This window comes from Rhinolophus ferrumequinum, chromosome 2 (genome assembly GCF_004115265.2).
Source record: "Rhinolophus ferrumequinum isolate MPI-CBG mRhiFer1 chromosome 2, mRhiFer1_v1.p, whole genome shotgun sequence".
Taxonomy (NCBI): Eukaryota; Metazoa; Chordata; class Mammalia; order Chiroptera; family Rhinolophidae; genus Rhinolophus; species Rhinolophus ferrumequinum.
Window position 1 is genome coordinate 6,600,094 of NC_046285.1, and position 27,225 is coordinate 6,627,318.

Here is a 27,225-nt window from a genome sequence, read left to right on the forward strand (position 1 = left end):
ACTTTGTATGAAACATAGGATTATATTGTTGGATTGTTTCTCCTTCTTATTCTACAACTTCAGGTACAACCAAAACCATAGAAATACACCCAATTTTGGTTTCTTCCTTCTGTAGGCATTTTCCATGGCTGCTGATTCATTGAGGTTGAAAACTATGCACATCCCTGCTTTCACTTAATTCGAATTAATCAATATTCTTGCCCTCTACATTGGATTATATAGAGTTTACACTGGATAAAGAAGCCAAAAACGCAGGACAAATTTCAAGTCCATCTCCCTGGTCATATTTACATTTGATTAATTGCATCCTGAGGTAACTGTTTTCTTCATCTTTTTTCTTTTTGTAATGCAGCTGTTTCAGATCTTTGCAAAGCCACTGGAAGATTCAGAGGCAAGGCAAACCCCAAAACCTCTCCTAATTGTCTATTGAGTTTCTTTTTGGCCTGAATGGTGTTGGGGTCCAAACTTGATAAAGTTCCTAGAGAACTCTCAGACATTTTTCTCGTTGAAGATATTTGGGTGAAAAGGTCTGATGCCCAGACTGGAAGTTGTTGACAAGTGGAACATGTTATTGTGGGATACTCAGCCACTTGGTGACTAAGTTGTTATTAATTTTCCCAGAATGCAAATTCATACGAGAAACCATCATTATGAAAAAGGTCCTGATGCCTTCCTTGGGAGAATGTTCTTTTGTGTGATTTTTTGCCATATGTTCCGTCCTTAATCACCCACCCCTGCTCCCCTCACTCCCATATTCCCACCCTTCACACCTGTGTCTTGAAAAGGTCAACCAGAGACTCATACTAACCTCAAGGAGTTATGATAAAAATAAATCAACATTTGGGCCTGGCAGGCTATAGAGTTTACTGCAGTGCTAGTGTCTTAACAATTCACTGGGACAAGGGTGACATAAGACTATTGGGTTTTGGCAGCTTCTTTCTGCATTCCAATAAACTCAATTCCCTCTACATTTTCTTGGGCCTTTAAAAAAATAAATTATGCCTCTGCCTCAGTGCTCCACTGCATCAGGCTCTAAAACTCTCAGAGAACACAAACTCATGTTGTTTCAGGACCCTCAGGTAGCCCAAAGGCTGCCTGGAGAGGCACACCTTGCTATGGAGCTTGAGTTCCCTGGAAGCCACATTCTCTAGGAGAGTCTGGAGATTTGATTCAGGAAAATGCTAGGGGAGGTGTCCGAGAGATGAAGTCATGTAACTAATAATAATATTAATAAAATAGTAATAATAGGAATAGTAATCAACAAGCACTTAACAACATGTAGATTCTAAATGTTTCAAGGATTATCTTACTTAACGCTCCAAACTTGTGGTGGAGATTCTTTTAAATTCTGTTTTACTAGATGAGGAAACTGAAATTCAGAAAGGTTTCATCACTTATCCGAAGGCACAGAGCCATAGGTGTAGAAGCCTGAGAGCCTGGCTGCTAGCCAATCTCCCCACTACGCTCGCCAGCAGTTTTTACCTGGTGCTCTTATTCGAAATAGCCAAAAGAAGAGGCCCAGTAGAAATCATTAGCAGGCTAAGATTTCCCCAAACTGCCCTCGGAGTTGCCATTGCCGCCTGGGAGGTGGGTAACTTTCCCAGAGAACAGGGAGTTTATCTAGGGTGAGGCTAGCCATGGGCACTTGGGGACCAGTGAATTCAACCCTCTGCCAAAGGTTACACCGTTCAACTTTCTTCCAAAAATAAAGGTTCAAAGGAAATGTGTGCTCTCCTAGTGGCAGCGGCGCTGAGGTGCCCCAGAGCACTTCCCTTCTCCTCTCCCCCTACTCCCTTGATTTCCTCCGCCCCAATCTGACTAGGAAGGTTCAAAGGCAGGCCTTGCCTTCTCCGAGACTAGCAAGGGATACCAGGGGCAGCCATCCCTCCTTAGACTCTCTTTTCTCTTCACTTCTGGGAATGGTCCGGGCCCACAACTCGCCGGTACCCGCGCGGCACCGCGCTGTCCTAGGTGGGATGGAGGGGGGCGGGTTGAAGTACTGGGATCTCTCCTTGTGTGGCCCTGCGGACTCCAGGCTGCTGGCCCCGGAAGCGGAGAGCTGGGGTGGTGGGGGTAAGTGGGAGGTGGGGGTAAGTGGGAGGTGGGGGTGGGGCGGAAGACGCCGGCTGGGGATGCCCGGATTCCTTCCTAATCCCCACATGCTCACCACCGCACTGATTCTGTCGGTGAAAGGGCCTTAATGATCGCGCTCTCTCAAAGAGGCGGGATCTGGGAGAGAGACGCAACAGGAGAGACCCCTCAAACTTGTCCCGGTGCCGGAGGAAGGGGGTCCTTCCGCGAGAGAGACGGGAGGGGGCGCTAACTTCAGCACTGATCTCCGTGGACCTACTCCCTCGTGGCTCCCACCGACCCGAACGTGTCGTGGCCGTTCCAGCCTTCTCCTTGTGACCGCTTTTTTCACAGCCGCGCGTCGCCCCAGCGCTTTTGCGTGCTAGGGTACCTCCCCCAACCTTCTCTTCAGGATTGCAGCCCTTGCGCTAGGAGCTGGGTCTCCAAGATGCTGTCTACAGAGACCTAGCATTTCTACCCCAAGAGCCGTCGTCCTCCTACTCAGTGCAACTTCCTCCCTATCCAGGCCCGTGGGAACCCACTTCTCCTGAATTGAAAAAGGGTCTGGAGGAGCCGGCACTGACTCGCGCCTGCGCAGCAGGAGAGGGATAAAAGAGGGGACACCCGAGTCTAGAGGCTCAGTGACCGCAGTGGAGGTGGAAAGAAGGTTCTGGTGATGCAGGTGGCTCTGATGCATCTGAAATAATTTCTCCAGTGGCAGGCCCCGATAGGAGCCCTCTGAATCAGATGCTAACACCCACTGAACATCCAAGTCGGGGCCCAGGAAAGATTCCTGTGTGCTGTAGTCACGCAGTCTTAGGGGTTGGCCCTTCGCAGCTCTCTGAAGGGAGTAGAGAGGTCAGAGAGTCCGCCACTCCCAGAGGGGGTGGAATCAAGCTAGGAAGACTTCTGAGGCCAACGGTGCCCCAGGTACCCCATAAGGGCTTAGTGAGGGATTGGAGCCAGCCTTCCCTCTCTTTTCTTTCCTTGTTTTTATTCCTACCAAGTATTAGGCTTTCCTGTGGAAAGACAGAGATACTTTGTGAAAGAGTGTGCCGGGCCCTGGCTGCGGGAAGGTAGCCTTCCCCGGTTGATGAGTGTCAATGTCACTGGGATGAAATTGGGGATGAGGGAGGTCTCTTCCACGATGGCCACTTTGGTGGATCCCTCTGTTTTTCCACCCTGAACATTTAGGCTTCAGAGATGTTTCTGTGAAGCTTGAAGGAAGGCAGGGGAGAGGACTGAAGACTGTGAGAGGGTCCCAAATCTCTCTCAGGGTGATGGAGCCATAATAAAACACACAGATTCAAAAGAGGGAGGAAAACATCACATCCTTTATTTCCAAAGAAAATAGCAAAATGGAGCTCCATGTACACAATGATCTTTGGAGGGAAAAACAATCACAGATTTTAATTTATTTTTACATATTCACAGCAAGATTAAGCCATAGCTTTCAACTATGTTTTCATTCGACAATCACTTTCAGTCAAATACATAACTTTTTTTCTTTCAAGTTAGTTCATAATTTAAGGATGCTAAGGGGAGAGATGATAAATCACAAACAGTTTGTGTAAAGAGGGTACTAAATAGTCTAAAGTTTCAGTCAGGCTTGTGTGTGTGTGTGTGTGTGTGTGTGTGTGTGTGAATTATGATTACAAAACATTTGCCTGTCTATATAATTCACATTCATTGCAATCATTACATTTTCCCATAAATTAGTGATATAAATAAACATATGGGGACCTCGAGTAAGCAAATAAAAATCAATACAAGAGAAAACATTTTGTGGCAACTATAATAACAGCATGGGTTACAGCTTGGGGAAACTTTACAAATCATTTAAAGTACACACAGGGTGGGGAGACTGGAACGTCCTTTATTTAAACCACCTTTAAAACCACATGAAGGGGTTTAGGAAAAGCTGGACAGGGTGAAAGTTTCTTTCCTGGGCACCATATAAAACGAAGAACTGCATACTAGATGGGAGGGGTAATTTGCATGCACTCTGGGGTCACTAGCTTGTAAACTGAATCTTCTGAACTCCGATTGCCAAGATTCTGATGAAAACAGGAAATTATAAAAATGTCTCCCTCAAGCCACTCTCCTTTCTATTAATGGCAGAAAGGGCTTGCCAATTGCTGCTAGGGAGAAGAAACACACAATGGGTCTATTTTTAGCAGAGATTGTCTTTGAAGGAGAAGGAAATATTAACAATCACTTGGCTATAGCATTAGATTCCAAGGATCTGGACCAAGAATATTGGCAGCTTGAGGGGTCCCCAAAGGAGGCTCGAGGTGACCTGACTTGGACTGACGAGTGCAGGCCAGAGCACAGAGAAGCTGACACGCAGTGTGAGCTTGGGGTATGTGGGCTCTGCCTGCATTCTTTCCCCATGTCCCAGAGCCTGTGCAAAGGGCCACTCAACATCTGCACACTTCTACAGGCCTTGGACCTGATGTCTCTGTATTACTTTTCTTTTTCTCTTAGCAGGACTTAGTCCTAAAGTTATCAGTTAGTGTAGAGTGCATGCATTTTTTTAAAAAGAATTTTGATTTTATCTCTTTAGAAACGGTTGGAAACTAACAGGGCAGAGGGAGTTTGACAGAGAGGAGAACAAATCGCTGACAAAGAACCTTTTACGTTTCATCAGCGTTGTTAGGACGACAAGCAGGAATGTCTCAGATAATAACTCCCACTTCAAAGATTTCTCAGCTCAATAGAAAGCGGACCATCCTTTTTATTCAACCACAAGGACTGGCACTAAAGAAGACTCCACTGTTTGATTTTTTTCCACCATGTTTATTTTTCCCCTATTCACTGGGGTACTTGGATAAAATAAACAACAAGACAATTAAGGGAACATGGACTTCTAACTTTCCTGCCATCTTCCCTATTCCGTTGGCCTTGGGCTCTTGAGCTCGTGCCCAGGGCCAGCCCAGCCCTGAGGAGTACCATACACACCACCCAGGGGAGAAACAAGTTTGGGAAGCTGCAAAGAGACTTCTGGGATAGAGGGGCAGAATGGGCTGCACTGGGGGCCAAAGTGGAAATGTCCTAAAGGCACAGTCTGAAATTCCCAGACTCATCCAACATGGGTCCCTTGCCCTGCAAGTGCCATTCAAATTCAGCCCTCCACCTTGCTCAAGATGAAGAGAAGTGCTTTGAACAAAATCAAGCTGGGGATGCTCATTTGTTAAGCTTCTGAGGTTGCCCTAAAGTTATTTACTCCTGATCTTGGAGCCTCTTTGGGGTGCAGCCAAGATGCACAGAATCCGACTCTTCCCATTCCCGAAATCGTCCCTGGCTTCAAAGCGCCCCCCTACATTAGAGTGCAGGGTGAACCCCTAAACGCTGGCGAAACAGGTCCTAAGGAGGAAGTATAGACTGGAGAACCTAGTGACAGTATTAAATGGCGTGAAAGCAAAGGTCAGCGCAAATGTATCTTAATAGAGTATCTGCAGTGAAGTGTGCCGCCTTTGAAGCGGCCGCTCCCCGCGCGCATTTCCATGGCGATCCTAACGCGGCATGCTGATGCACCGTCAAACTCACACTTTCAACCCCAAAACCCGACTCTTTGAACAACCCGAGCTTGATTAGACCTTTCTCCTTTTCTTTCCTCTCTTACAAACCATTTCCTCGCCTTTAGAAACTCGCCATCAAACCCAAATGCGCCCTCTGATCACCGCAGAAAGCAGAAACAAAGGGGGCTGAGCGGCGATTCAAGCGGCCCTTTTCTTCTCTCACATTTATTATCCATTTTTATTATGATCGGGAACAAGTGCCCATTCGCGTGGGTTTTGTTTACCGGAAATTAAATGAAAATGATTTAGTCCGCGTCAAACAAAAATATATACTTGTATACACACGAAAAAAGGCCTGTTAGACGTAAATATTATGTCCTTAATGAAAAGCCTGGACGGGCTCCAGGCTCGGCCTTTCAGGATTTCAGTGCGACTTGCCCATTGCCATAGAAATCCTAACTTACCATGAAGATGCACCGTGGCGAAGAAACATTGCTTTGTGCGCGGACTCTTTGATGTCGCAGGCGCGATATGCGGGAGCTCAGCTGCGCGGGGAGAGACTACCTTGCGAGCAACGCGGTGGACAGCTGTAACAAGCAAATGAAAAATTAAAGGCGATTAGTGACCGATCAAACATTTTTACTTTATTTCATTATTTTGGATGGAGGTGGAAGACAAAACGAGGTCTAGAAATAGAAGAGAAAGAAACGAGTCCAGTTTGGGGAGGGGAGAATTTTTAAACGTCGCCAGAAGACTCAAGTTCCCTAGATGCCCTCTGCGCCTTGCTTGGGGCGGGTATTTCCCGATGGCAACGTGGTATTTGCTGCCAACCCGGCCTTTGGTCAGGAAGCCTCTGGGTACTGTTGTAGTAGGGGAAACAGGGGGTTGTAGCCCTCCTTCCACGAGGACGGATTCACTAAGGATGTATCGGGAAGACTCTGTTTTTTGTTAGAGGTAATGAAAACAGTCCCACTCCAGTTAGGACATTATATATCTGGTGGAACTGTGAGGCTACGAGGCAGGAGTGAGAATCGTCTGATGTGTCTGAAGAGGAGAGAGCAGAAGAAAATCCTGTAGAGTGGCGGGGTCAGGGCTTGTTTGTTGGGTTCAACTTTTAAAACTGAGCTCTTTATGGAACTACGATACCCCTGGTTATCCTCAGATTCTTAGGGAATTGGGATGGGTCTGCCGAAGGTTTCTTTTCCCCCTTCTTCTTTTTTTTTTTTTTCCCCTCCAAATCTCAGCAAGGATTTCCGGGAAGCCCCATTTTTCCCTAAGGGTGGCAGATGGGAAAACAGGCCCTGGTATTCCCCTCCCCCCCTTAGCAACAATTACACAGGCTTTCCTCTCCCTTGCCCCCAACATCTGGTTTTTCTCTCCGGGACTTAGTACCCAGCACATAAAATACACATTCAATCTCGACCCATTGGGTGTTTGCCTTTCAAACATTTATTATGCAGTTCATCTCTTGTCCCCTCACCCACTCTTTAAAAAAATAAGACCAACACTGTGCGCTTTTTGAAAAACACCATCACAGAACTGATGCGAGTTATCCAGACACTGTCTGCCTAGGTCGGATCGCTTCGCAGTGGAGGCCTCGACTTCAGTGACGTCATTGGTTCACTGTACACCTAGCGCCAAACACCCACAAGATTCCACAGGCAGCCACTGGAGAAGGGTGGGAGGTGGGGAGATGGTGATTGGTCTGGGGATGCCTCAGAGCATTGAATCCTAAAGCACCTCTAGCATTCTTTTGTCTGTGTTTCCTGCTGTTTGAACTCACTCCATATCCCAAGTACATACATAATATACGCAAAGCAGACAGACAGGCAGACAGAGGTATACTGTGTGCTTGGGCCAGTCCATGGGGGAGAGGCATGTGATCTCCAGGGGACGATGCTGAGATCCTCTTATCTCCTTTATAGAAGTGATTGGAAATTTTGGGATATGGAACTTGAGTATTTTTGTTTCAAAGGATAGTTGGGGGAGGGAAAGTGTAGGGAAGCAGAAGAGCAAGGAAATAGGAGATAAAATAACGGCTCAGGAATTCCCTCTGATACCTTAGGCAATCCGAACTTCGGAGGAGGCTCCAACTGAGAGCTGGGAAGGGGGAGCGGTGAAGGTGGGGGCAATCTGAGCGGCCCAAGCCTGGAGGAAAACATTTCCCATTTTGTGAACTACGTGAGGACTTTGTGGTCTTTTGCCATCGCCAGTGATTGCATATAAACTCTCCTAATGTATTTTTTTTTCTTTCTGCCTGTCTCTTTCTCTACTTTCTTTACCCCAACACTGGTTCCATATTACTACCCAGACATGAGGGCGTATGTGGATGAGTTGGGGGTACTGGGTGTGATTATAGAATAAATATGAGTACCATATTTATGTTTTAAAATAATGGACATTTTATCAGCATATTCAATGAGCTCTAACAACTATTAGTTCCTTCCTTCCTTCCTCCCCCCTCCCTCTTTCCCTCTCTGTCTCCCTCCCTGCCTCCCTCCTTTCCTCTTCAAGCCTCAATGACCCAGCCTAGACTAGCAGTCAGTGTAGGCAGAAGCAGCAACCATAGCAGCAGCCCTAATACCCAAGGCGGCGGCGGCAGCAGCATAGCCAGGTGGTCGCTCCCGGCTTGGGAGCGCGGCGCGGGCAGCCGCAACTGGGCCAGCGCCTTGACACACGTACCATTCGCTCAAGTCGGTACCACGCGCCGCCACCGCCGCCGAGGAGGCCACCGGGGGCTCACGGCCGAAATCCGACGAGGGCGACACGAGGGCAGATGGCGTGGCCGAGTCGTAGCCAGAGCTAGGCGGCGGCGGCGAGCGCCCGTGAACCTTCATGTGCTTACGCAGCGAACTGGGGTGCGTGTAGCACTTGTCGCAGCCGCGCACTTTGCACGTGTATGGCTTGTCGCTCGTGTGCACGTGCGAGTGCTTCTTGCGGTCGCTGCTGTTGGCGAAGCGTCGCTCGCAGCCCTCGAACTCACACCTGAAGGGCTTCTCCCCTGGTGGAGGCAATGCAGACACATTAGTGCGCCTAAGCCGCGGCCCGGCTCGGCCTCACAGCCCTTCCCCAATTTCTCTTCCATTATTTGGAAAAGAGCCAGTAAATGTTTTCAGAAAGCTTTTTCTTTGGCCCTTCAGGTCCGGCACTCTCTTCCCCGCTCGGAGCGCGACCCCTGAGCTCCCTCCTGCAGGCCTCCACCCCTCCCCCCTCCCGCCTGGTCCTGGGGGAGGGTACGGAGGAGGAGCGACTAAGACTCCATCTTAGTTAAGTTTCCGTCCTGGAAATCCTGATCCACTCCGGTTGTTTTCCTCCAGCTTTTCTCCACTCGGAGCCAGAAGCACCTTTGCCCAGAGAATAGAATTGACTGAGGAACTCGCATCTGCTCAACTTAAAGTTGTTGTTCTAGCCAAACGTTTCTGCCCCCCGCCAAGCAGTGCACCCCCCCCCCCCACACCCCATCCTGGCCCAAATTGTTTCCTAAAGTAGGTTTTGTGCAAACGCCAAAGCGCTGGGACAATTTAAGGATGCGCAGTCGATGCTCATGGCATGGGCATAATGTGGATTTGTGTTGTAAGAAAGGTATTCTGAGCAATGATTCACTTCAGAAGCGATTTTTATGGGAAATGGAGCCCCCTCCCCCTTCCTTTCTACCCCCTGAGGGCAAACATTTAGCAGCATTCTTCAAATCTTGCCTAAACCTTCCGGGATCCCTCTGGATACGCGCGCTGGCAGTACTATTTTATTACGCCGCTCCAGCGGCCTCCGGAAGACCCTGCCGCGGGCAGCCTGCTCTCCCAGTCCGAACTGACTGTGAGAGGTCGACTGGCTTCCCCAGACCACCCACGCTCGACAGTGGAGCCTGGCGTGCCTGAGCCGAGAGCCCGGCTCCGCAGGGTCTGCCCGGGCCAAGCCCCATCCGCGGCCTATCCCGCAATCGCACCCTTGAGCTTGGTGGCTTCGGTATGAGTGCAGCTGCTGCAGTCAGGCCATGCCCAGCTCTGCGGACCAGAGGGCAAGCAGGCAGCAGGGGTACACCCGCGAGGGGCTCGGCTCCCTGGTGCAATGTCCTGTAGAGCCGCGGGAAGGCACGAGCGCGCATTAGGGTGGAAATACTGGCCGAGGACCGAGCCCCAATGCCGGAGCTCACCGCCGGCTGGATTCGCGGGTGTGTGGGGGAGGAAAGGATGCCGAGATCCCGGAAGCCCAGATTCCTGCTGGAGCTGCAACTGCGTGAAGGAGGGAAGGAAGGGTCTAAGCGCTTTTAAACAAATGGATGCCGCCGGGCGCCTGGGTAGAGGGAACGGCTACCAAGCGTCTGGCCAAGGAGGAAGATGTGCAGGGCTGGAGGACTGTTGCCTTTGTTGTCGCTTCTCCCGCCGTTTCCAGGATAGACGGGCGCTTTGGGACAGGTTTGAACAAACAAAGCCCCTACTCCGAAGCCCTGATAAGGCTCAGGGTGGGCAAGAGGTTTTCGCATAACCTCCGCGCGGCAGACGGTCGTGAGCCCAGGGCTCGCTCCCCGCCCGGCCGCTGCATCCTCCCTGCTTCAGGACTATTGCTAGCACAGTGGAATATTAAACGGTGCTGGAATCCGCCTTTTTGCTGGACACCGGTACCGTTTTATATAAAAATAAATAAGAGAAATTCAGAATAAATCAGTATCCCTATTTGTTCCTCACCCCCTCCATCCCTGTTAGCATCTGCAAAACTAAAACTTTTCTTCCTTCAGTTTTTCCTAAAATCACTTACAAGAACCATGCAATTCAGGGCCTGCAAAAGAAAACAAGATTTGCTGAGAAAACAGAGGAGGAATGGAATTTAAGATTGATTGCCCCCAACCAAATATTCCCCCACATACTTGTTCCATCTTGTGAGAGCCTCGTTGGACATTCTTATAAAACAGAAACAATGATTTCGTCCCAGAGGAGGAGCAGAGGCAAAACAAAACAACAAAAACAGGGCACTGAAGGTGATACCGGCAGCCTGGAAGTTTCAAGGCCGCTGGGAGGCCAAGTGAGGCCTTCCCTCAACCCCCACCCCCGCGCCCTCTCGGCCTTTCCCCAGTTGCAGGAGGCGTCCAGGACTCCTGGCCTAACACTGCTCCCCTCACCTTCCCCCCACCCCCCCGCTAGCAACACACTGCTTCCCTCCTGCTCCCTCCCACCAGGTCTGGGCGCTGCGCCCTGGATGGGTGGATGCGGAGCGGCAGGGTTGGTTGAGGGCCCTGCAGCCCGCTGGGAGCAGCCGGGCCCTGGGACTGAGTCAGGAAAGGCCCGGAGTCTCCTCCCAGAGGCTCAGCAGCCGAGAGGGGCCCTCCGCCCCGGGTCCGCGCCAGGCCAGATAGACAAAATTCGGCAGTGGCGGGGCAGTTTGCTAGCGCCATTTTCTGGCACTTGTGGCTGGGCGGGTTGTCTGAGCCTCTCCGCCCCGGCGCAGTCTTTTCTCTACCTTGGATCCCCAGCCCTGCCACTTTCTACCGACTGCCTGGGAAGGTGGGGTGAGCCCAGGGGTTCCGGGAAGGCGCCAGGCGGCTGGGACCAACTAGAACGGCGGCACCATTGTTCCGGGATTGCTGTGATCGCCACAAAGTGAAAGCTTTCGATGTGGGCTTGGGGCAGCTGGCTCTGAAGCCAGGCCCGGGATTCAGATCCAGGAGAATTTTAACTCCTGAAAAATCAACTCCTATTCGCCGCTTCCGCGATGCGAGGAAATGAAACGCCATTAATATTTGAAAAGGCAATTATTTTCCTGTTGAATCAAGAACTGTCTTCATGAATAATTTGTAGTGAGGTCTATTGCCATTTGAGAAACATTTTGTTTTTTGTTTTTTTCCCTCTTTTCATTATTTAGGAGGGGGATTTGAGGGAAACGCCAGCGGGGCAGGCGAGGCTCTGTAGATTATTTTTTTTTTTTTTAACTCCAGCGATAATGAATCAGGACTGCCAGTGGAAAGGACGCACTTAGAATTCTGTCCTGAATAGACACAAACCTGAGCCAGCCCGGGCGCACTGAACTTGCTTCTCTGCTGTAGGTCGATGATTGCACTAAGAATTTAACCATTTTCTGCTTCATGTACTTCAAACAGTAGGCCGGCAAAGAGCAGTAAAAGTTTGTTTGTTTAACCCGCCCTCCCCCGTCATTAAAAATGAGTTCCTTCTTTGGCTCAGGATTGCGCGTCTACCTTCGCGGTACCTGCTTGCCAGTTTATAGAGTAGCTGGCTTGTGGGCGGTGATCACTACCTCACCTCCCCCGGGATAAAACTCGGAGGGGGGCGGGGAGCAAAGGCTTGCGGGGGGTGGGGAGCATCCTGGAAATAGCTCCGGAAAACCATACATTTCCAGACAAGCTCTGGAAATAAAGTAGGAGACTAGAAGTGCACTTTTGTTTAGCCTCCGCTTGTGCCAGTGTCTTGGCCACAGACCTTCTCTAAGATTGCAGGGTTTGGGGTAGAAGGCAGGATTTAGTAAGCCTCTTTTCCGGGCAATGCCAGCCTGGGGGAATTCTTTGACTGTAATAATTGCCAATGTTTTCACCATTAATGGAGGTGAGTAAGGCAGAGCGCCAAGGAATAGGAGAAGTGGGGCACCAAGCTGGAACTTATTTAATTCCCTGGTCTCGACACTGGTCCTCTTTTCCCCACCTCACCCCCGCAAAAAAAACACAAAAAACAAAACCCACAAACAACAACAAACAAACAAACAAAAAACACAGGAGGGAAGATGTTAACTTCTTAAACTTGGCGAGGGTGAGAAAACCCTAGCTAAGTAGAGTACAAACATCGACTGCTAAACTAATTAATGTAACTTCACAGGCTGTTCTGGGAAGTGTGAAAACTTTCTCCTTGCAATTGCTTTAGAGATGCTTTGGGCCAGAGAAGTTCAACTTCACAGGCTCTTGGGCAGGCTCCTTTTCTTTCTGTTAACTAGAACTAACAGATGTGGTTGACACATGTCCCTATTGCACTTAACAGCTCAGTAAATGACATTTAAGGCGAGTGAGTTTCCTTGGATCTCTGCTAAAGCAAAAGGAGGAGGGTCGGTTGTCAAATGTCCCAAGTGTCAAGTCACCAAGGCTCCAAAAACAGGGCCAAAGTTAGCTCAAAGACCCCAAATCCTAAAGAGCCAAGGGCCTGATGACCCCTCACTTCAGGTGGCGGTCAGGTTGTCAGACTGACCGATGGAAGAGTGCTCGCCAAAGAAACCTGGAAAATTAAATTGTCCCTGTCTTTACGCCTTTGGGAAACAGTGCTGTTTTAAATACTTTAAAATCAAATTCGATGAGCAGGGAGCACACATTTGCACACACAGAGACCCAAGCACGTTCACCCTCGTCCTTCCCCCACCGCGAAGAAATCCCGCACTATCCTCCCCACACACAACCTCGAGAAACTTCTGTGATTCTAATAGAAGGGCATAATTAACATTTTATGGACTTGGCTCATGGAAACACCAAACTATTCCTCCCTCTCCCCAGATGAAACTTGAGGAAATCCAGCCCGAGGGCCCGGAAGAAGCCGCTTGCTTCCCCCAGAGGATCCGCATGAGATAGTGCCGAATACTGACCTGTGTGAGTTCTTTTGTGTATTTTGAGATTTTCTGATCTAGCAAAGACCTTCCCACACCCAGGGAAAGGACAGGGGAAGGGCTTCTCGCCCGTATGCACGCGGATGTGATTTACAAGTTTGTATTTGGCTTTAAAGGGCTTGCCCTGGCGCGGACACTCCTCCCAGAAGCAGATGTGGTTTGCCTGCTCCGGGCCGCCGACGTGCTCCACGGTGACGTGCGTGACCAGCTCGTGCATGGTGCTGAAAGTTTTGGAGCAGAGGCGCGAGGCCGCTGGGCCGTCCGCTGCTAGCCACTTGCAGATGAGCTCCTGTTTGATGGGCTGGCGCATGTAGCGGAAGAAGGCGCCGGGACCGTGGGGCGCGGCGAGGTTCACGGTCAGGTTCAGGCCGCGGTAGCCGTGCAGGGCCGCGGCAGCGGCCAGGGCGTCACTGCGGGCCACGGGTCCCGGCGCGAAGGGTTCGGGCCGCGAGTACATTTCTCCGGGTAGCCCCAGACGCAGAAGTCCGTTCAAAGTACCGCTGGCGGAGGCCTGGGGAAGCTGCTCGTGAAGGCCGGGGAACACCGAAGGGCTGGAGGCGGCAGCGAGCTGGGGGCCATGATGTCCAGAGCTACTACCTGTTGTCGAGACAAATAGCGAGCGTGAGAACGGGTGGCGTGGGCTGAGCGTTCCACTTGGCCCCGGGGGGCAGGCGCGGCCCAACCGCACCGCGGCCTCTGCGGTCAGCACCGGGACCAGGAGCCAGACGGCGGCGGCAGCAAACCGGTTGGACCACGAGAGACCAAGCGCCTCCGCCGCGGTCCGGCTGGACGGCTGATGGGTAGAGCCCCCTGCCGCTCCATGAGCTGGAGAGGGATGGTGGTGGCGCGGTAAGTGAAGGGGCAGTGGGGCACGCAGTGCTGAGTCTGTGGGTTGCTGGAGGCCACTGGGCTCTGCTCCAGAGGGGTCGGACCTGCGGCCCAAGCTCGCTGCGGCGGCCAACTCCCCGTGGCGCTCTGGGTCCCGGCACCCTATGGGGATGGGGTGGGGGTGAGGGAAGAAGGTGATGTTGTACGTGGTGGTGATGGTGGTGCTGAAGCACCCGGGCCATATATACTAATTTCAGCGCCCAGCTCGGCTGGGAGTGGCGGCCTGCTGCATCCGGGCTCGGACTCCCTGGAGCTCCCTAGGTGGGGTCGCTCAGGCCACGGTCACCTGACAGCGTGGAGGGGAAAGAACAACCACAAAAAACTTCTGCGAAGTTTTTTTCCCCCTCAAGTTTCGGATTGTGACTTTGCCCCCTCCCTCTCTCTTGGTCTTTAAAGCCTACTTGAAACCCGAACTCTACAGAGACAGCAGCGGGGCGCGTGAGGAAGTGAATATAGATTCGGGGCCTTGGCGGGGGCCAGCCAGAGGAACAATCGCCTAGGTTGCCCATTGGCCCGCCGCCCGGCCCGACGTCAGCGATGACAGGTCTCGCCGAACGCGGACACACACACACACACACACACACACACACACACACACACACACAGCTACTCCCGCTCCTCCCCCCTCACATCCCCTACCCTCAGCATCTCCCGCTTCTACTGCTCATGCGCTCTGACCCGGGCACGAATTCTTTTCTCTTCTCCTGAGCCTCCTCCCCCTCCTCTCCCGAAAGCTGGGTGGATCTGCTCTGCCTCACGGTTCTTGGAAGTGAGCGGGGCTGGATTTTGTCTCCATTCTCTACGATTTGGGGAGGGGGTGTTGGGCTGCAAGTAATGTCCTTAGGGCAGACCTAGCGTCCCCAGCCCTGCCTGGGCTGCTGGGCAGCACCTGGCGAGCAGGCACGGCTTCGGTGGTTTGTTACAGGAGCCTGCGGGAGGCGAGAGCCGCAATCCAGGGAGGAAAGGCGGCTCCAGACTAGGCGGTGGACAGCGAAGGAACTCCTAGGCCAGCAGTCTCTGTGCCTAATTTTATTTTCTCGATTTCTTCGACATTATCTATCTATCTATCTATCTATCTATCTATCTATCTATCTATCTATCTATCTATCTATCTATCTATCTATCTATCTATCTATCTATCTATTCTAATTTCTCTGAAAGCCCTGACCGCACTTCATCTTCCTACTTATTTCCTTTCTTCTCCCCTCCCCCTCTCCTTTCTTTCCACTCCCTTCTTCCCACTTAGCTTTGCGGACCCCTCCTCCAGGGTGCCTGGCACTCTCAGAGACGCGCGAACCCAAGAATTCTGCCTGCCCAGAACCAGGAATGGGCTGGAGGCGGTGATGATCTCGGAGAGGCTGGCCTCGAAAGCAGCCCTCCCGAGAGGGGCTAAGAATGAATCCTCCCAATCACAAATCACACTGAACCGCGGGCGGACTGGCCAAAGAAACAAAGGCGAGGGGAGCGCAGCAAGAAGGAACAGCTCCTTGTTCCCCGGGTCTCCCTCTGTCTCCCTCTTGAGCTCTGTACCCTGCCGCCAGACGGAGCCTTTGGGAAAGGGGACTTGGGTATCACTTCCACTTTCAGCTCCCGCTACTTGTTGCTCACGGTCAAAGTCTCTGCCTCCCTCCTCTCTTGCCTGCAGGACTCCGAGAAGAGTGGACGCCACGTTTCCCCGCCCAGGCAATGAGAGGGACTGTGGGCCCATGACCTCTCGCGGATGCCCTCCCGGGCTAGGGGCTCCACAGTCTTGGGGAGGGCGTGAGGGTTGACAATGGAAAAACAAAACAACAACAACAACAACAAAACAACCCTTCAGTTCAGGCCCAGCCGAGTGTGGTATAAATGGGCGCGGGGGTGGGGGGTGTGGTGTCCTTTGTTTGTGCCGACCGGCTAGGGCTGGCTGCATCGCCTGGCGATTTAAAGGTCTGCTGGCCTCGACCCCTGCCTTGGTCTCTGGCCGAAAATGCCAGCCTAAGTAATTGGGCATTCCTGGTGACCAAGGAAAGCGCCCCCAAAGCAGAGAAAAGCTTGTTTATTGTTTTAAGAAAAGTTTTCAGGATTGATTAAAAGACTCTGCACCGGTAGCAGAGGTGAGAAGATTGGAGAGATTACAAGGAACTCTGATTCAGGGTTGATTGAGCTGCCCCACCTATCCCCAGCACCAAGGACTATTCTTATAACATTTCCTGGTCAGTAAATAAGGATTTCTTTTAAATTTTAAAAATAATTAATTTATTTATAATGGTTGGCAGGTTCTTTGAGACTTTCTTCATCTAGTACATTGTTCCCTCTCAGGGAGCATTTTTAGCGAGGGATTAACTTCCACAACAATTTCCCTCGGCTTTGACAAGTGCAGGTCGTTCTGCTTCTCCAGCCGGCAGAGCTTAAGCTAGGCTACCAATAGATGCCAAGTTAGCGTTAAAAAAAAAAAAAAAAAAGCTGAGGGAGAGCATTTGACAACCGAACCCCTTCTGCTCTGGAAACCAAGGGTCTCCACAGCAGTGTTGAGATTAGACTTTGAGGATTTGTCTCCTTTCCTGGCTTTCACCCTCTCCCACACTCTCACTTTCTGGGATTTACCCCTCTGACTACAGGCTTCCTCTCTGATCTCTCACCCTGTTTTCCTTTCCCCCAAGCCTGGTCAGGCCTGTTCTCTAGTGAGGTGTTCTAACTTCTCACTGAGTGGTTTCAAGGCTCCCCACCGCGCAGGTATCTGTTGAATGACGCAATTGTCTATGCGAGTCTGGGCTGAATTCACGAAGGGCTCAGAAAATAACTAAAACCAAAACCCCAAATCCAAAAGTGTGTGTTCCTCCCTGGGACCCCTTGCCCAGCTGTTTCTCCTAAACATCCCTCAACACAGAGCTTAGTGGACTCATCCTGTAGCATTCAGACAAGTGCAGGATAGTCCTGCAATTAAAAGATTTTTCTTTCCTAACAGAACCCAGGCGATCTATAATATACTGTTCAGGATGTTTGTCAAATTCACCATCCACTTTGACTTCCATTAAAACTCGAATTTGCACAGAAATGGATCTCTTAATATATGCACCGTGACCCCACCTGCATCAACGCTTTGAATAACAGTGCAGAACAAGGTTATTTAAGTTGTTTCAGGCTGTAGACCCTTTTCGAAACCTGGTGACGCCAGGGATTCTAATAGGCCTGTGTTTTGTTGCCCACACTCATAATAGAAGGAAATGATAACTCTCCATTAGAAAGTGGTGAAAATAAAGATGCAATTTTTTTTCCCCATCCAACTTTGCAGATCCCCTGAATTCTAAGCATTTACTCCATGAACTCTAGGGATAAGAAGCAGAGGTTTTATACACAGAAAATGTTAGTACACTACCCACTCTCTCTTGCTAACTTTACCCTTGAAAAGCTCTGAACATGTGTATGGCTTTCTGTGCCAACAGCAAAAGTGCAGATACATCTGATTCAGCCAAATTCACCGACAGTTACCTGGCCCCATGGAGCTCCCTCCCAGATGCAGCTTTCTCTTGAAGCACTGAAAACATCTGGACCCATCCTGGGTAGATACTTCTTGGGTAGTCAGGGGTCAGTCCACCTGCAGGTCACTAAAGTTGCCTGATCCTTGCAAGTTCCTTGGAGCCACATGGTTCACACCTTGGTTGGCTAAACATAGCGATGGGAGCAGGCATTTTCCCACAGGGACATTACCCCAGCAACAGAGATAGGGAGGAAAAAAACCCATTTCACCCACTAATATTTATAGACAGGAAACTCTGGACAATTACATAAGGGTCTTCAAGGTATATCTCTGAAATAAACACCAAAGCAGCAGTATCCGGCTAACCACAGAGGACAGGCAGGACACCTGTCAGAGAGGAATCTTTCAGTTTTCAGAGCAATTCCTTTGAGTCTTGCAGGGAGTTAGGAGTTCAGGTTTCATTGACTATTGATTGGGCAGGCTGAGGAGTAGTGTCTCCTTCAGGGGTGAACGGACTTTTTCTTACAGGAAGTTATTTCACCACCACAACTAACCTCATACCAAATGCTTGGCTGGAGCATTCTATTTGTAACCATTCTGGGGTTTATAGCATTGTTTCCTGCATGACTTGCATTAAAAAAGACACATCCTGCAGCCCAGAGTAGCCTGTTTGGAGCAGGCTTCACCAACAGACCGTAAGCATCCCTCGAATGCCCAGGATCATGTCCTAAGCACCCTTGTTTTCCCCAGCCAGGCAAATGCAACAGCATAAACTAAACTGATTTTCTAGCCCTTCTGTACAGAAATAAACATTTGGTGATTCTATCATCTGCCAGAGCTCCTCATGTCACTGGCTTAAATGGGGGAATGCCTGAACTTGCTCCCTTGGAAAGGAAAGAAATGAGGGAAATTTAAGACCCATAACTGGGCTATTTTTCCATTTTGATCTTTTAAACAATGCTAAATGACAATTATCTGTTACAGCTTATGCCCAGAGCAAAATCCTGGCCGCTGAGGGCCACTCACTGCACAGAGCCTGGCCAAGCTCGAGCCTTATTGCCTGGATGCTCTGCACCTAGATCTGCAGTCACTTGTTCAATCTTTTCTTCCTGGTTTCTGACCAGGTTACCACCCCAAACCAGGGCCACATCTCTTCCTAGGCTATTCACAAATAGATCTCAGGATTCCTATAGTGAGAGGTTGTCTCTATTCTTGGGGGGGGGGGGCGGAAATTAAAGAACTTAAGCCCCAGGAGCCCACCCTATGTTCAAGCACAAATTGTATGAAGGAGATGAAATCTATCAGGATTTTGGAGATAAAGGAGAATATTCTTCCCCTCTGCTATGCAAGTTTGGGCTTCAATCATCATTAATGGAACTGAGTACGAGAGAAAATATACTTGGATAGAATTTAGTTTTCAAGTAATGGTTCTGCAAAACATCTTTCAATAAAAGATTAAGAAACATGGCTAAAAGATCTTTCAGAACAGCACTGAGGAATTAAAACAACATAATATCCACACCTGTCTTGAGAATTCTGCCATCAAGTCATCCCAAAATAATAGAAGAGAGCCATTTCCTGAATTGTCATTTAACTTTTGTTAAGAAGGTTGCTTTTCCTACCAACAAAGAAACACCTTAGAGGCAACTGTCAGATGGTGGTGTAGTTGAAATGAGGGAAACGAGACGCCTGGAAGGGGAAACATCCAACCCTAAATCATATGCTTATTCTAAATGGAATATTAAATTAAATTCTTCACAATGAAGGTATTCCTGACCGAGCGGCTGTCAGTCACTCCCTGTTCAGACACCACATTGTGGGGACGTCGTCGCCACCACATTGCAGAAGGCTGGTGTCCCTGGTAAAGATGATGCAGATCATGTAAACCCCATCACCAAGATCAAAGTGTGCTCCTTTCATGGAAGCCAATACATGTCAAACCTCATTCCAATCAAATCGTGTGGAAATGAATTCAAGATGAATATGTCATAGAATAATGTGACAGTGAAACTGCAGAAGGTCAGGGGTGGTTGTTTCAATGAGAGAGTCGTCAAATATTAATTCTAAAATGTCCAGATGAGTAGGCATTGAGGGGGATTAGCTGGCTGCTAGTGGGACTTTGTGTCGCTGATTTGTGTGCAAATGCATCAAACACCAAGGTGTTGTTCTAAGTTTCATTTGAACTCAAGAAACACCCCCAAACTCACAGCCTAAAGTAAGCAAAAGGCAAAACAAAACTACTTAAAAAGAAAAACTCTTCAGCAAATCAATATTCAAAAGAGGATTTTAACTTACTTGACTCTTTCAGGGCATTTCGGTAAAGCCGTAATCGTTTCCTCATCACCAAGGAAGTCTTGTATCTCATTTTCTGACTTTGAGCCTGTTATGGAAGAAAAAAGGGACAGTCGCTGGTTAAATAATTTCCTACATATTTGTATGGTAAGATTGTATGACCTGAATGTATGAAAGAAGGTATTGGTCTAACGAGTCGTTCAGTCTTTCAAATTTGGAAGTGAAAGAAAAGAACTCTGCTTGGAACTACCCATATTTATTGCAAAATAATATACCCTTAATGATAAAAATTATTAAAATCATCATTTCCCAACTAGATTTTTATCTGAAACTCATTTGTCAATCTCTCTTGCAGGTAGAATTAAGTACACTTTCAGTCAGTCAGTTTTCAAACATTTCTAACTATTAGAATCTGAATTTATTATATGAGAAGTCCCCATTATTTGCTTTAAATTTATTAATTGAGTTTAGTGAGATGTAATGAGGGAGGTCTGGGAGTCCTCTGCAAGGTTGCAGGTTAAAGATTGAGTTGTAACTGAGAGGAGAGGAATTTCTTTGCAGATTTGTAGACCCTGTTCTGCTCTGGTGGTGTGGGATCCATCACATGGGTTCCTCCCCCAGACCCATTTGGAAGCCATCACTGGTTGATTTTTCAAACAAAGTCAACATAAAATTCACCAGATTGGGGGAGGGGAAAGGTATAATTTCTATCACCTGGTCCTGCTGTCCCATTTCTTAGTGAAGAAGGTCATAAACAACCCACCCCCAGCCCACCAAGATATTTGATTCCTTGTCAGATTCACTTTGTGGACAAAGCTAGCAAGCCTTTGGCCACCTTAAAGCCTGAAACCCACGCTGGTCCCGGACCTCTGCATCTGTCAGGGGAGGCTAAAAGCAGTGGAGCAGCCAAACAGCAGCAATCCAGCCAGCCCCAGCTCTCCATTTGGCCTAGAAAGACAAACAGTCATTGAAAAGGTCTCAGGCTGGACAAACACAGCAAGCCCTCTGTCAATGAGGAAGTCTGCCTGTCTTGACACTCCAGCCCACAGATCAAGCGGTTGTTTAACTTGTTGAACCACAGGCCAAATCCAAGTGAGGCTCTGCTGTCTCAAAGGCTTTCCAGTTCTGTATGTTCAAAGATCTCTTTCTCTCTCCCTTGACCCCCAAACTGGGCTTGAAGTAGCTTGGGTGTTTTCACCCTTCCCTCTCCTTTCTTTTCTAGGTCCAAGCCTTAGGGGTAGACTCACCTTTTCCCAGAGGGTTTTGTTTATTTTTGATTCTTTCTAACCAAAAGACATCCATCCCCAAAGATAATACGCTCCTTTCTAGACAAACCAGGAAATAGAGGAGGCCCAGCTTTGGGTTCCTACAGAGGGATGACATGCTGGGCATCCTATCCTTGCTCTCAAATTTCTTCATGGCAGGACGTCTGGCACGGGGGAAAGTCCTGGTTGGTTGAAACTAATAGAATTTACTTTTTTGCTTCAGAAGAAAATGGGTGTGAATTTTCCAGGAGAACTCTGTCCACCCACAGTGCTGCTCCAGCTTGTCCTTTAAGAGGCCTGGGTCGGGTCACTTCTACCCCCAGGTCCTGGCAGTCTTGTGCATTACAAACCCACAGGCATGCAAATAAGTGTTGCAGAGTCTGGACTTTTGGTAGGGCAGGGAACCGGGACCTTAAGCTGCTCTCTGTAGCTCTCCATCACCAGCCAGAGCAGGGAACTAGGGTAAATATCTTTTCTTTTGGTTCAAACTCTGTCCCCACTTAGCAATCTAGTCATCTCACTGAAGGAGAGGTGGGTGAGAGAATTTGGAAGCAGTTCCTGGGCCGCTGGACCTGAGATCCCCACCAATGCAGGGATTTAAAAGCCCTGAAAATGCTCCGATTGATTTTCCCCAAATGATTTCTCCTGACTTGTCTGCTCGCGCACCATCACTAGCCATTGAATCACCAGTCAGAAGCACAACCTGGAGACTTATTGGAATTTTCCTGTGTTCCCATATCTTGAGAAGAGGAAAGAGTGCCAGCAAACCTCAGTGATTGATCGTGCAGGGAGGGGAGAACCAAGAAGGTAGGCCGGTGGGTACATGCAAAAGGCACTATTTTTCTTTGGAGGAACACCCAAGCTCCACTCTAGAGCTGCAGGCCTGGTCAAGGTCAGAGGTCACCTGCAGCCTGCTTCCCAAGCCAGCGGATCCAGTCCCCAAGCATTCAACGCTGCTCCACACTGATTAACCGGCAGGCTCGCCTATCCGCCACAGCTCAGCTGGCGCGGGTGCAGGGCAGGGGCCTGCAGGCTGTCTGGGAGCTCTCAAGCCAAAGCCACAAAAAAGAAAAAAAAGAAAAAGGCAGGAGAAGTAGGTTCCCCACCTCTGCCCCCTGTCTGCTGTCACCAGCTGCACCCAGCACCTCCCTGGCTCCCCTCCATCCGGCCCTCGAATACCAGGAAATAGCGCTGCGAGGCTGGGTTGTGCGGCGGCCTTTTCTCATTCTTCTCCTCCCTAGAGGGAAGAGCCTGGGTTTCCCCACCTCGGGACTGGAGGCTAGGCGACCCCCGTGTGCTCAGAGTAGTCTGCATTAATGGGTCGCCTGAAGGACCAGAGTGGGTATTTAACCGTCCCTTTGAACCATCCCATTCAACCTTCAGGCGGCTACATGAAGGAAGGAAAGGTGGTGCCTCGTCGTGGGTAGCTGTGCGGCTAATGCTGTCGAAAATGGGGGAGAAATATGACCTTGGAATCCAAAAGGGGTTTCCTGCAGATGGTGCCAGCCAAGGTGCAGCCTTCCAACGCCCCTTCTCCATTCCTAAGACCTCGCTGGCTCCCAGCTGTCCCCGTGGACCATTCATCAACCCCAAACTTTCCAGTCAAGCCTTTGAGGCAGTCCTTAGCTTTCTTTCAGCGCCAGACTGTTCCCGCCTCTCTTGCCCCTAATTCCCGGTGTCTCCAGGTGTCTAGGGCAGGGCCCAGAACCCTAGGGGCTACGGCCTGCTCCCCAGAGAGCTAGTCCTAGCTAGGCTCGTTCGCACCCAAGAGAAAGAAAGCCAAGTCCCAAACCCACGACGGGCGAGGCGCAGAGAGCGGATCCCAGCGGTCAGTGTCCTGAGGCAGGACCAGTATGCGCGAGGGCGAGGATCCTAGCCTCCCGGCTGACCCAGCCAGCAACCGCCGTCAGGTTTGGGCGGAGAAGTTCCATCATCTTGCTGCCAGCCAGGCTAACTGGCTTCCTTGACCCTGGGGAGGGGAAGCTGAGTCCCTCCCTGCCATCCTCGTAGGGGCAGAGCAGGGAAACTGCCTGCAGGGCCCCCTTCCAGGCGCGGGCCCGCTCAATCGGCGCGAGGGAAGTTCAGGGTCGTGATTCCCTTTCTTGTGCCCACGGTGGGACAACCAGGCAATTTACAAGGAGGGGAGGTAGGGAGGGCGGGCGGACAACAAGCTGCTCTGGGTCCCCGTGCCACTGGGAGCTCCATTTGTTCCCCTTGCCTCCCCCACCCCCTTTCCTGAGAGGAAGGAATGGACTCTTCCCCAGTGCTGCCCCTTGGCGGAAGGTCCCCCTCCTCCCCTCAGTGTCAGTGGGGTGGGGCCTATACCCAAGATTGGGGGGCTAAGGAGAGAAGAGATTGGGGGAGAAAGCCTAGCTGGGCCTCTTCCCCCAATTGGGTTTGGACGCCAATAGCCCCGATAAGGGCGCTTGCTACCCAACTGCTGGGGGTACAGGTCCCGTCTGTCTGCCCCCTGGACTCACGCACTTACCCCGCTCCACCTGTTGCTGGGATCGCCTCATTTCTGCACATCACTTTGGGGTGGCTGAGGGGGGACCACCAACCCCTCCAAGCCTCTCTTTTGTGGTTCCAGCGAGGCGGTCATCCTTCATTTCTCCTTTTCCAGCTTTCGGGAAGCAGTTAGGGAATGTATGATGAAGCAGAAATGAGCCGTCAGGATGATATTTTAATGGCTTATATGTCACGTTGGTGCATGTGGCTTTGAACTGGAGCCGCTTGCGTTTCCTGCAGAGAGCGCCGCAAATCCCACTTGATAACTTCTACAACCCACAACTTTTTCCCCCCACATTCACTCTTACCATGTATATTTGGACGCGTTTCCTAAAAATACCCTCTTGTCAACGGTCCCCCTTGGATTTTCACGGACTGAAGAGGAGAAGACTGACTTTTCTTTTTTGAAGAATTATTTTTCCTCTCCCCCTCCCAATGGCTACTCTTCCCCCTCATGTCCCCTCCCTTGTTTTTTTGAAAGGCAGGCGAGGTGGGTTCAATATTTGTTCTCCCTAGTGAGAGCAGTACAGCCTCTAGAGAAAACTTCTTGCAGATAAGGTTTTTACAACTGCAGTGGAGGCAGGATCCAAGTTCCCCGCGTAGGCAGCAAAAAACACTTTGTTCAAAAAGATACACCCGAACCACTCAAAGTGTATAATTTTTTTTCCCAAACCACCCAAGTGGCAGCCCTGTCCTTCTATTACCCAACCCTGGTCCACTCAAAGTTGGTGGGGAATGCTGGGCTGCTGCACTTAGACTTGTTGCTGGGGACAGAATATTTGATTTTTTTTTCCTTTCTCAAATTTTTATTTCCCAGCACAAGCGCAAATGCGCCGCCAGGTTCCTTCAGACTCCGGGAAACCATCCCAGATACACAAGTAGAGTTTTGAGCGGGGAGAGCCCAGGGAAAGGGCAGCTCAGCTCACCACCCCCAAACGAGAATCTAGTCCATGAAAAGACCAGAAAACCAGAAAGGCGAGGAGCGGCCAACGCCGATCATGCTTTGCTCCAATCTGTGCAGCTGAGGCGGGCGACTGGGCAAAACATATTCATTTTCATTTTCCTTTCTCCCGGGCGCTGGTGAGTTTCCTAACTGGGCGCCTGTGAAAGGATGAGTTGAGGTTTCTTTGTCTGAGAAAAGAGTTTAGGGCTCTGATTCAGCTGCAAATAAGCCAAATGAAGTTAGAAACAAAGGGCAAATTGAAGGATTCCGACTCTTGGCTTTTTGTGTTTTCCTTACTAGAAAATAATTAGACCTAATGAATATGCAGACGCTTGAGCTAAACCCTCAGCCAGGGCTGCTGGGTTTTAAACAGAGCTGCGGAGAAATGCAACCTTTTTTCCCCACCCCCACCCCCCGCATCCGTGTGCATTTTTTGAAATGCATAAATGTTACTCGCCTTAATTGATTGAGTCACAGGGATTTTTTTCCCCTTGCTTTTAAGTGCCATACTCCTCTACCTTTCAACAATCATTTTAATATATGGTCAATGGCTCTTTGTGGACGGGACAAAAAGCAACTACGCGCAGTTGTTGAATAGACTTTGCGCTGGGCAAAGACAGGTTAATCGAGGGCCGCATCGCGAAAACAAGCGAGTGTTGTATGTTTGCACTGAATCCAAATGTCTGCATTTTCCTAACTAAATCAAAGGGAGTGTTATTTCTTTTTCTGCTCACTCATCTGAAGGTAAGTAAATTTTCTCTGGCGATCAAAAGCCTGGTCGGCAACAAAGACCGCGCCCGCTTTTTCCACCGTCCTGGTGTGGCGAGTTGCGGAATTTCAATAACTGTGACAAGGGTGACTGATTTGTGAACTAGGAAAGGTTTGAATGTCACAAAATTTACATTGGTTCTATCTATCGGGGATTTAAATACCAAAAAAGTATTCGGGGATTTCTAGGGAGCTTTGGACAATCCTGAAGGACAATGGCGCTTTGGGAAATTTACAGTTTTACCTGAATGAAAGGGGCCCCGGTTAGGAACAGGAGTGCAGAAGGAGGGAGTTAGCGGGGGCAGACAAGGGAGACTAGGGAAAAGGGGGAGAAGAGAAGAGTAACACAGGAGAGGAAAAAAAGAAAAATCAGCAACAATGTTTCCAGTTTGTCATTAAAAAAGAGCAGACTTCAATAAACTCGAAAGTTAAGAGCTCTAATCCACCTGTGCTTATTTGAGGGGCAGGAGGAATGCAGGAAGCCTGATTGCTGTGATAAAAGTAAGAAAATCCAGGCAACCGGTTATCCTGAGAAATCACATTTCTTCTAGAGTGGAGTGTCCGTGTGCTCCCGAGATCTTAAATTATAAACAGGAGGGGGACGAGGCAAGAGGGAAGCAAACTTCAAAAGGAGCAAATAACAAAAGCCTCCTTTGCTGCCCTTGAAGGGGAGGAGAGGGGGGAAAGAAAGAAAAGAAAGTTGCTGAATCGGGACATTCTGGAAGTGCCTTAGCTGTGTTTACCAGCTCCATCCCCGCCTCCTGCTCTCGGAGACTCCCGAAGTCGCTAACGGCTCAGCCAAGAGCAGGTTTGAAGAAGGACAAAACAGAGAAAGAGAGGGAGAGAGATAAAGCTAGATAGAGCTAGAGAGAGAGAGACACACACACAGAGACAGATAGAGATAGGAGAGACAGAGAGACAGACAGACAGAGAGAGATGGATGAGAGGGAGAAGAGGAATAAGAAAAGAGAAAAAAAACGTATATGACTGCAAGAAAAAGGAATCGTGGCAAAATATATACATATATATATATATATATAATTTTTTCTTTCTTTTTTTTTTTCCATGAGAAGAGGGAAAAAATCTGGCTAAAAAAAAAGTTGCTACTCCTGGCTGCGGGGTTTGTCAAAAAGGGATGTCAAGCGCTTTACAATACCTGGGATTGATGAGGCGGGCGGGCCAATGAACAGCGCGAGGCTCCTCGGCGCGCCCTCCGTTGGCGCGGCGGCTGCGGGAGGGGGGAGTGCGAGCGCACCAATGGGCGCCCGCGTCAGCAGCACGTGACACCTCCCCCTGCTCCCATTCATCAAGGGGGGGACGGTGTCGTCCTTTCAATTCATTTATCTGCAGGAATGATTGCTGCTATCAGTCTCGCGCTCACCGCCCGGCTGAGGAGGTGAAAGTTTCTCCCCAGGAAGATAAACCGCAAAAGACAATATTGTGCATGATTTGCGCCTTTTCTTTGGCTTTTTCTTTCTTTTTTCTCCCCCCTTTCATCATCATCATTATTATTTATTTTTTTCTTTGCAAAAAGCAGAGGGGGGAAAAAGTGAAGGAGCGAGGAGGCGAGCCTGAGAGAAAAGAGAGACAGAGAGAAAAGAAAGGGCGAGGGGCTAGTGGAGAAGTGAGGAGGGGCGTACGGCGCGAAGCGGAGAGAGAGCTAGCAGTCGCGGCTCCGAGCGCTCATATTCCTCTATGCTACAAATCCGGGAGGAAGTTTTTTTGGGGGGCTGAGATGCTCCATGCCTTTTCCTGGGCAGCCTTGACGCAGGGTCCTCTCGGCAGAGACTGAGCGGCGAGAAAGTGCGAGCCGGGCCGGCGGGGTCTGCTCGGCGGGCGCGGGAGCCCGCCTTGCTCGCGGCCCGCAGCCGTCCGGCTTCCCCGCGCTTGGCCAGGCGGGCTCCCCGGCGCGCGGCGCCGCTGCCT

The 27,225-nt window shown here is 49.9% G+C and overlaps 1 protein-coding gene and 1 long non-coding RNA gene across 11 annotated transcripts; one reads left to right on the plus strand and one right to left on the minus strand.

Annotated features, from left to right (window-relative positions):
- Window positions 1-3,384: 3,384 nt before the first annotated feature.
- On the minus strand, window positions 3,385-27,218 carry ZIC4 (Zic family member 4). Of its 10 annotated transcripts, none has more exons than XM_033123428.1 (6): window positions 26,456-27,218; window positions 23,569-23,822; window positions 19,819-19,903; window positions 13,158-13,775; window positions 8,274-8,592; window positions 3,385-6,178 (listed from the first exon to the last, which is right to left on the minus strand). In XM_033123428.1, the coding sequence occupies exons 3-6, from the start codon at window positions 19,886-19,888 to the stop codon at window positions 6,133-6,135; spliced, it is 1,053 nt and encodes a 350-aa protein (XP_032979319.1). In that variant the 5' UTR covers window positions 19,889-19,903; window positions 23,569-23,822; window positions 26,456-27,218; the 3' UTR covers window positions 3,385-6,132. The 10 variants fall into 10 exon arrangements, with proteins under 10 accessions (XP_032979319.1, XP_032979310.1, XP_032979325.1 ...); XM_033123419.1 differs by lacking the exon at window positions 26,456-27,218 and adding an exon at window positions 23,897-26,320; XM_033123434.1 differs by lacking the exon at window positions 26,456-27,218 and adding an exon at window positions 23,897-23,994 and having other exon boundaries at window positions 23,569-23,703.
- Window positions 13,891-16,507, plus strand: LOC117032181 (uncharacterized). The gene is made up of 2 exons (XR_004424696.1): window positions 13,891-14,027; window positions 14,463-16,507. It is a non-coding gene; the product is annotated as an uncharacterized LOC117032181 (long non-coding RNA).
- Window positions 27,219-27,225: the final 7 nt, after the last annotated feature.

Bases quoted from the DNA above. Each gene is read 5' to 3' on its own strand.
- ZIC4 (XM_033123403.1), bottom strand. From the start codon at position 21,234: ATGAAGAAATTTGAGAGCAAGGATAGGATGCCCAGCATGTCATCCCTC. The intron at 19,904-20,650 runs GTGGCCAAAGGC...CTTCCATAACAG, and splicing joins CGTGGGTTTCAGGCTTTAAG to GCTCAAAGTCAGAAAATGAG. The intron at 6,179-8,273 runs GTACGTGTGTCA...TGCTTGTTACAG, and splicing joins GGTACCGACTTGAGCGAATG to CTGTCCACCGCGTTGCTCGC.